The 9,290-nt window shown below is 39.7% G+C and overlaps 1 protein-coding gene across 2 annotated transcripts; it reads right to left on the bottom strand.

Moving 5' to 3' along the window:
• Positions 1 to 309: 309 nt before the first annotated feature.
• On the bottom strand, positions 310 to 7,462 carry LOC115917521 (transmembrane protein 14C-like). Of its 2 annotated transcripts, none has more exons than XM_030971628.1 (5): positions 7,273 to 7,462; positions 7,081 to 7,164; positions 4,458 to 4,559; positions 2,507 to 2,594; positions 310 to 2,320 (listed from the first exon to the last, which is right to left on the bottom strand). In XM_030971628.1, the coding sequence occupies exons 2-5, from the start codon at positions 7,154 to 7,156 to the stop codon at positions 2,263 to 2,265; spliced, it is 324 nt and encodes a 107-aa protein (XP_030827488.1). In that variant the 5' UTR covers positions 7,157 to 7,164; positions 7,273 to 7,462; the 3' UTR covers positions 310 to 2,262. The 2 variants fall into 2 exon arrangements, with proteins under 2 accessions (XP_030827488.1, XP_030827487.1); XM_030971627.1 differs by having other exon boundaries at positions 7,269 to 7,393.
• Positions 7,463 to 9,290: the final 1,828 nt, after the last annotated feature.

Below are 9,290 nucleotides of genomic sequence, written 5' to 3'. Positions count from 1 at the left end.
GCTGACAGCTGAAACTGTAAGAAATATTAAACCAATATTTTTATTTTCAGAGTGTGCTTTGAACAAGCAGCCTTAATTTAAGAGTTATTTTAGCAGTTCATTTCTCAAAAATAACTAAATCATTCTTTCCAAAATCCATGTACAAGCTGACTCATAACACGAAGCTCCACTCAAGCCATGGCATAGCCACAGTGGATTTAATGCAAAAGTAATTTTCTCAATTTACATGGAGACTACTCTCAGTGGGAAAAAAAGCCCAGAAAGAAATCTTTTAGAAGTAGCTAACAATCAGACTAAAAGCAGGAGCAGTCTGGAGAATGGGTATTTATGTCTTTAATTCTTGAATGGCTCTAGAAAATTCTCTATCAATGACAGAATTTTCTATTCAATTACATGGGGTGATTTAAATACACAAAAAAGTAATTAAAAAACTTCTGTTAGATTTTGCTTAAAGTATAGTCAAAAGAGACAATGATTTAACTGAGACTAGAATTTCAGACATGCTTTAACATGTTTTCAGTGTTGCTCCCTGGAGATTCATCCTGTACAGATCAGGTTATTTAGAGATTAAGTGCCTGGAAACAAGAGAGGTTACAATATGAAATATATTCAAAAGCCTGGAATTAATTTTATAACTTTTGCTAAAACTGATAACACACAGCACAACTGGCCCAACATTTATAGATCTGCTTGTAATTACTACTTTCTACTACAATAACTTCCTGTCTACTACCATGTGGGTAACCATTGACTCACAACAGTAGAAATGTCACTCTGACTCAATACTACTAAATGCCATTTTCAGAAAAGGAAACGCAAGCACTGAAGTGACCAACAAAATGGAAAAATTATGTAGTTTAGTATCTGCTTTATGCAGTTTGAGACACTTTTTATCAATTCCTTTAAACACTACAAAATGGAAAGTGTGCAACATGTAAGTTAATTTAAATCTGCTTTGCCATTATCATGTTAAGCAGTTGGCAAGGTTCTGACATAATCAGTGGTACAAAGGTCCCAAAGTAAAATCCTAAATAGTCACTACATAAAGTATCACTTTAAAGTGGAGTTACACTTGGTAAGAATCCTAATTTATCAATAATTATGTGTCACTAAAGAATAAGCTGATAAAGGACTTTCTTTCACACATTTCTTGCCTCTCCCTTCCATCACAGTGCTAAGCCCATGTGAGCTGTGCCTGCACTAACAGAACTGCAAGACTCAGTGCAGGAGAAGCAATCAAGGTTGGAGTGACAAAAAAAGCACCAGATGCCACTGATGCCTCTTCCACTCTTCAGTCCTCAGGCATCACAGCAGAACAAGGAACCCTTCTGACTCCAGGGTTTCCTAGTAAAGACACATTTGAAGAGGCACAGCCACTCTCCTAAGAGATAAAAATAAAATGCTGATGCATTCTATTGTCAAATAAGCCTGTAAGATCGGAATTACATAGTCTTAGGGTATTTTACTCCCGTTATACAGTCTAGATCACATTCAACTGTTCATTTAACCTAGTACAAATCTCAATTAATCCTCAGGGTAAGTTCCTTTCAAACAACTTCTTAAATGAAATGTTAATGAAGGCTCATAATTTAATCTTCTATCCCTCCATTTATAAAGTGATTTTTAAATATCATTGAAAGACAGCACTTGGATACTAACAGTCCACTGCAAGGACTTCCACTGAGAAAACAAGGTGAAAAAATAGCCCTGTCCCCAAACACAGAAACTGTACCAAAAAAAAGGCCAAATAACAGTTTGTAACAAATTTTACTTATAGAAAAGCATCATTTTAGCATCATTTCACAATAAAAAGGCAAGATCTGTCGGACATTATAAAGACATGGTATATCAATTCAGAATGCAACAGGTAAAGCACACCATAATACTCAGTGTAAAAGGTTTGAGACACACTATTGTATTTAGCCAGTTACTCCTGGTGCCTCTTTGTGGATATTTTCTTAATTACAGGATATTTTCTCTCTGCTTCATACATGCCAAAAGTATATTTTGGAACATAAAAACATGTAAGTGTTAAAATACATTGAAACATGCCAGAAAAATCAAACCCAGGACCCATTTCTCTCTACACACAAACATCCCTACCTTGTATATAAACTATCTGTCCCATCATCGTACTTCCCCTCATAAAAAAAGATTAAAAAATGTGTTGATGCAGAAAATTTTTCCATCTTCTCACTTCTGCATTCACGCAATTTCATGATCAGGTTTCCTTTCCCAAATACTAAGATGTAAAATGAACAGTTACTTTTCCTGGGGCTTTTCCAACATCTTCAGTGCTAATCTTCCAACCATTAGTAAACTGTATAAGGAGAAAAAACATATAATTTAACAATAATAACAACAATTTGTCAATTCAGCTTCAGATACTTCATCCAAGTGATGCATGAGAACAAAACTAATACACAAAATATGATTCACTCTGTCTAAGTTTAATTAAGTGAATAAAAAATCACACACAGGAGGTTAAAAAAAATAAGTATTGTACCTGACACCAGCAATTAGCCCTGCAGGCATGAATTTTCTGGAGTGGTAAAATCTTGTTCCCATGACAGCAGTCAATGCTCCAGATGTAACTTAAATGAGAGATTGTACAGTCCAGTCAGCAGAGATGCATGTGTGGGAGAAACATAATTAAAAACTAACAGAACAGAGAGAAGTAGCAGCATCAAGTAAAAAGAGAAACAGCGTTACTTCACTTAATGGACAAAGAGAGTCAATAAATTGTGTAAATTTTAAAATGCCTCAGTTTGTAAAGAGCAAGTATTCTATACCAAGTTCAAGCAGACAATGCACTCCATATCCTCCTGCACACACTTCTCAAATTTGTTTTTCAAAATGTGTTCTTTCTGAGACTGGAAATAATTTATGATACAGTGCCCTAGAACTCACTCCTCCACTCAGTCAAATCACTAAACTTGTGCACATAATTCCCTCACTTCTCAAAAAAGGGAGGAAGCATTTGTCTAACTTGTAGTAATCATGTCTAAAATGTAGCATCACGTTTAATTTGTAGTAATGTTCTGAGAATTAACTAATTTGTTTTCTAAAGACTTCAAAAGGGAAGTGTGCTAAGCATTACCAAGGTGAGAATCAATTGTCCCTGACCACTGGACACAGAGACAGGAGTTAGGTAGTTTCACGGACTCAGTAAGATAGAAAGGACAGTCCCTGGACATGGTGTCTCAAATAAAGACTCAATGCTAAAAACCTATAAGGAAAACATACACTGATGGAATCCTTATCCTTAGTATGCATCTGCTACCCAGTGGTAACAGCTACACACGTGTTGTTCCAACAACTCTTTTATGCCCTACTGATGCTTCTGTGTGATGACTGGTCCTGCAGGATCCTGTTCATCTTCAGTCCTAGCCATGACATCCTTGCTCCCTAACACCAAACAAAATATTGACACTGAACACTTACTAATTTCACATAATGAGATATGTAAGAGACTGGGACCATAGTCCAACACACAACAAAACAAAAATATTTCAGTATTAAAATGCTTCAAGCTCTAATTAATAGCCTGTCTTCAAAATATGCACATCTCAAAATGAAATTTTGTTTCAAACATCAGCAGAACACATCTTCAAAAACTTTAAAGCATGAAGAGGAAAAGACTCCATATGCCACTGAGCTACAGAAATGTATCTCTCTCACATTTGGGAAAACACTTGACCTCACACTTTTTCAGCTTGCTGTATCAGCAGTTTATTAAGTTATTAAGGCTTGACCACGCACAGCTTTTGGCCTGGCCAGTAGGTGTGGAAGTGGACTGCCTGTAAACAAAGCTGAAGTGGAGAGAAATGCTGGGCCTTCCCCTTTGACTTGTGACTTTCACATGTCAAAGAGCCAGATGCTCTGTCACTGCTTCAGAGAAAAAATGTTGTAGTCAGTGGTGGCTCTTTAAACACTGACTAAGCAGTAACTCTCCACAGTTACCTTCTCAAATTGGGAGAAGGGAAGCTCAAATTCTGAGAAGGAAGAAACAGCATTACTGAAACTTGCTTCTCTTTAAAATCTCCCCAGGCATCAACACTTTTGTAATTTCACATATTTGTCATTTATAAAAATAAGCCAATCACAATCTGACATTTTCTGTGATAATAAAATAGTCTGCTAGGGGTATGGTCAATCTCAAGGGGAATCCCACTTCCCAAAATGTTACAGCCTCCTGCAGGATGCTCAAAGTACAAGGATCCAGCCAAAAATAGGTCAGAAATCCATTTATTAGCACTTCCCTTGCACTGTGATCCTTCAAACACATCAGTATGAGACAGATGCATGTTGGCAGCCATCAGTTCAGTTAAGTTTAGACAGCACTGAAGTTAGATTTGTAACACTGTGTTTAAATCTTCTGCAAAGGCTTTTAAGTACTAATTTTTAATATATAGGGTAAATATAATCCTTTTCAAATAAAATTTTCAATTACTTACTCAGAGAAACCCAAATGTTGTTTGGATTCTGTGAGACCTGATAAGCACCCAGTCCAGCCAAACTCCCAAAGAAAAGGCCAGCAGCTAGTGATGGAACACTGCCTGAATAAATAGAAGATAATGCACTTAGAAACTTAAAGATTACCTTGGTCAGCAGCTTAACTGTTTTGTAAAACACCAAAAATTACAAAAAAAAAAAAAAAGGGCATTCATAATTCATTGACATAAGAAGATTAGAGAAGGGGGTTTTTAAGATATTTGAGAGCATGCTGATCAGCACCAAGAATCTTCAATTATTCTTGCATAAGATACATGCAGAATTAGTATTTAGTTCTCTAACAACAAAGCCATGAATACATTAATGATTGAAAGAACAGTGTGAAAACCAAAGGAATTGGTGTTTCCCTTGCACAAACTGAAGCATGTTGCTTCAAAACAGCATTATGAAAATTCCTTGAGAGGCAGTAAAATAGCAGGACTGAATTTTAAGGATTTAAGATCAGAAAAAAGGATATGTGAGTGGAATTGGGCAGGATGGCATTCAAAGAATTGCCAAGGAGCAGGGCATAGTTGAACAAGAGAGGTCGTATCTCCTAAGTACACCTGAGATTTGATCCCAAGGTAACTGCAGCCTTTGGAAGAAGGTTCCCTAAATGCACCTAAATTTGGGATCAAGTCCTCAGTATAAACGATAATCCCAAGCTAACAGAAAAGAAAGAATACCACATCTAAATTGGTGATTCATAGAGTATATCAAGTAATGAAGTAGCATGATCACTGTGGGTGGTGGATGCCCTCCATAAGGCCAACAGAGGATTAAGGACTTAATGCTATTGAAGGTGGTTCTTTATACGTTCCATTTCTGAGGTCACCTTCCAAAGACTTGAGATTGAAAAACTAACTTGATAAAGATCTCCTCTCAATGTTAAAGGTGGACTGCATATTGCTTCCAGAAAGTAATCATTTTTCAGTCATCAACAAGGTTGCTGTAATATTGCTTTGTATCCTGCTTTTGGTATAAAAAGCAAGAGACAAAGATGATAGAAAGCACCTGATATACTTGCACATGTGCAAGGAAAAGGTGCACTCTCTACTAGGTGGCTGCTTTGCACAGAATATGAGTTTAAAATAAATCTGTGGTAGCTACAATGTTTTCCACAAGCCTGGGAGCCAAGAAACATCCATAATATCCTTGAATTTTACCTCAAGGCATTGTTTAAGTAGATATGACACATACACTTACAGGACAACCACAACACCTCTGGCTCAAGAAGTTCCTACATCTCAAAACACAGGGATCCAGAGAACTTGTTAAATGAAGACAGAAAAATCAACCAATGAATCACTCACTCACTCACTCACTCACTCACTCACTCACTCACTCACTCACTCACTCACTCACTCACTCACTCACTCACTCACTCACTCACTCACCCTTTGATTGCCATGTTCTCATACAGTTCCAAAGGCCCCTACTACTGCCCCCTGTCTGTGTGGGTAGATAGATCAGGTTGTAAAACAACAGATCAGATCAAATCAACTTAGTTTGACGCGTGAAAGTTCCATTTTCTTTTGGTTTCTCCAAGCTATTAGTAAGGATATAATGGCTCCTTTGTATGTTTTCAGTTTTTTTCCCCTCTCTCCAGCAGTTACCATACAAGTTTCTGTTCCCCTTCAATAATCCTGTGTCCTGGATTCCCTTGTCTGAGCATAACCATGTCCTCCCAATTGGGTTCCAGAGGACAAGAAAGACACCCATCATTTCATAATAGCCTTGGAGAAATACAGATGCAATTAGTTACTTAAGTTCTCAGTATTGTCCCTCTGTCCTAAACTCCACTCACAACCCAAAGGATAAATCTAGGCCAATGGAAAACAGACTGGAATAGGCACTAGCATCTATGTAGTCAAATGCACTGGTGAGAGTCTTACTGACTTCAGCAATGCCCTTTCCTATCATAAAAACTAAGATGGCTTAAGGATTTTCAAAGCAGAAAGAGACAGTGTTGCAGCAGGAATGAATCCACAGTTCTGTCTGGAGTAGGGCAAACTCAGAAAAAGGACAGGAAATGAAAGCAGTAGGTCAGGGGGTAAGCTTATGATGCAGAGCCCAGAAGAGAAACAAGTTTAAGGACTGATTTGCACTGTTCAGCTCTACTTGGAGAAAAGATAGTTCTGAAAGCTCTCTGCAGCTTGCAGTATACTGTTATCATCAAAGATAAAAATGGGAATAAATCTCTTAAGGAGGAAAAGTGGTGATTTATGTCATTTGAAGATACAGAACACTTACAGAATGCTTGTATTTTAGACAGCAAGGAAAAAGCCTTTCTGAAGCAAACTTATGACAGTTCACCCAAAGAGCACAGTGCAGATATCAGCATCCACCAGAAAGCAGATTATGGCCTTATCAGCCCAAAGCACCAGCTCAACTCAAAATCCAGCACACCCCACCAGCAGCAAGTTATCGGCACATGGCACAAACCGATAAAATTTACATATGGGTCATGTTCGAGATAGGAGGCTTTCGTAAAAAGCTGCCCCGCTCACACCAAGTTATTGGGGAGGGGGAGGAGGGGGGGGGGGGGAAGAAGGAGGGAGACAGAAGCACCTTTCGGCACCCTACCTGCTTTTGCATAGCCAATGATCCCTCCTGATGCCACCAGGGCGGCGTAGCCAAAGCCGAGCCAGTCCACTGCCATGCCGAAAACTGGAAGAGAAATTTGGGGTAAAGATCAGCACCTCTTAACCTTTTTCAGGGGAGAAAAAATTAAAAAAGCATTTTGCTATGGCAAGGTTTTCCACGAGCAAGACCTGCCTAAAGCCTCGGCCCTGAGGCGAGCCCAAGGGATGCAGGCAGCTTTGTTGGGAAGGCAGCCCCGGGGACACAGGAACACCGCCGGGTTCCACCTGCACGGCCGCCCCGCTCCGCAGCAACCGGGCGGAGCAGGCAGCGGAAGGGGAGGCGAGGCAGCCACGCACCGCCCAAAGCTTCCCTTTTCCGGCTGTTCTGGTGAAGGAAAGGAAAGCTCCGAGCACGAAACCCAAGCAAAAAATCACCCCAGAGGCAGGGCAGGTTGAGGCCGGCAGCCAGGGGTTACGGAGGACGAGGCGCTGGTGTCTTTGCACCTACGTGCGGAGCTCCCGGGAATCCCCCGGTGCGGCGGGAGGCGAGTGTCGGGTGTGAAAAACGCCAATCACTTGTTTTTAAAATGTTGAAAGTTTAATAGTAATAAAATGGTTAAAAAATAGTAATACAATTAGAGTAATAATAATTTGGAAAATCTGAATTAGGACAATATGAGACAATAGAACCAAAGAGTTACGGACGTCCGGGTACCTTTTTCTGGGCAGCATAAGCCCAAAAAAGGACCGCCGTTAACAGAGGATTAACCCTTAAAAACAATAGCCTGTTGCATATTCATACAATTCATGCATGATGCATAAATTCCATTCAAATACAGGATTCTGTCTGGTCATCGTCAACTTCTTCCTCTTAATCCTAACAGCGCCTTCGAGGTGGGAAGAAGTTCGTGTCTTCTCATAAGAGGGCACTAAATTCTCTTTGAAAGATTTAGGTGTCCTGTGGCTGCTATTTCGCTGCAAGTCCTTTCTTTAAAAAAAAGTATCCTACATAGCATAGTTTCTATTTTAACATTTTTTATAACCTAAAACTATATTTAACAGGCTACTTAAGAGAATTAATAGAACATTACTTTCTAACACAACACATATAATATTCATTTTTGTATTTGCAAAAAGCCAGTTATAAAATACATGCATTTTTCACATCGGGGATGCGCAAGCAAGCCCTGGTGCCTACAACTGACTCAGTACACACCAGGTTTTGTGCTCCTGTTCAATGAGGGACAAAGCTCCTGCGGAACTGCAATCGTGTGCACCTAACCCCCCAGAAGTGGGGGTTACATGGTACAGCTGAGAATCTGGGCTTGGGTTTTGGTGTAGCATGAGCTACAATTCTGTGCAGCCTACAGGCTGCTTCCAGCTTTGAGCAGTAGTTTCAGTATAGCTCTTGTACGGAACATGTAGAGGATTTCTAGGACCTCCAAATTACAAACCAGAAAAAGCAAGTCTTCTGCTGTAGAAGTTATTCAACAGTGGGAGATGGAAAACATCTTGTAAAGAAAATGTTTGGCATTTTTTTTAGCCTGGAAAAATGTAGCGGTGTTTATAACTGCCTACAAAGCTAAACTCAGTGAATGCTGAAATGGATTTTCTTCATATTAATGGTCCTCCCTGATATTACTCAAACTGTCCCATGGACATGTCACCATATAGAAAGAAAAAGTACTCCTGTTGCCAGATCTCTAAACTGAAGGGGTTTGATTAATCTTCATAATAGAAGCCATAAAACATGAGAGGCCTGTACTTTCTGCAAAATGCAGCTTTCCGTAGCTGCATTTCAGATTTTGAAATGCATCTTTATGAATTCATAATGGTCAGAAAGTGGGGGCACTTTAATTCCTTTGTTGGCCTCAGTGGTTTAAGTAGGATTCTCCTCCCTCCATGCAAAGTGCCACAACCCACACATATCTAAGCTATAGTGGATGGTATTTCCTTTTTAATTCAAGCTAGGTAATAGCTATGATGTTCAAGCTTCACTGGGCTCTTCTTTGTGATCCAGCACAGGGATTCCCCAAGACGGGAAGAAGAAAACTGGTAGAAATCCACAGCTGCTGGAGCTGTTGAACTCACCTGGGGCTCAGGTGAGATGCTGCTCCCTGAGCTGTTGCTCCTTGCAGCTATGGCTCCATCTGCTCTCCCAGTGTCGTGCACACCCAGCCCTTCTGACAGGGACAGCTTTGTCACTGCTGC

The sequence above is a fragment of the Camarhynchus parvulus genome, chromosome 2 (assembly GCF_901933205.1).
Source record: "Camarhynchus parvulus chromosome 2, STF_HiC, whole genome shotgun sequence".
Taxonomy (NCBI): domain Eukaryota; kingdom Metazoa; phylum Chordata; class Aves; order Passeriformes; family Thraupidae; genus Camarhynchus; species Camarhynchus parvulus.
Note: the sequence above shows the minus strand (reverse complement) of the source record. Positions and strands in the feature narration are given on the sequence as shown.

Bases quoted from the DNA above. Each gene is read 5' to 3' on its own strand.
- LOC115917521 (XM_030971628.1), bottom strand. From the start codon at position 7,156: ATGGCAGTGGACTGGCTCGGCTTTGGCTACGCCGCCCTGGTGGCATCA. The intron at 4,560-7,080 runs GTAGGGTGCCGA...CTATTTATTCAG, and splicing joins CATTGGCTATGCAAAAGCAG to GCAGTGTTCCATCACTAGCT. The intron at 2,321-2,506 runs GTACAATACTTA...CTCCTTATACAG, and splicing joins GGGCTAATTGCTGGTGTCAG to TTTACTAATGGTTGGAAGAT.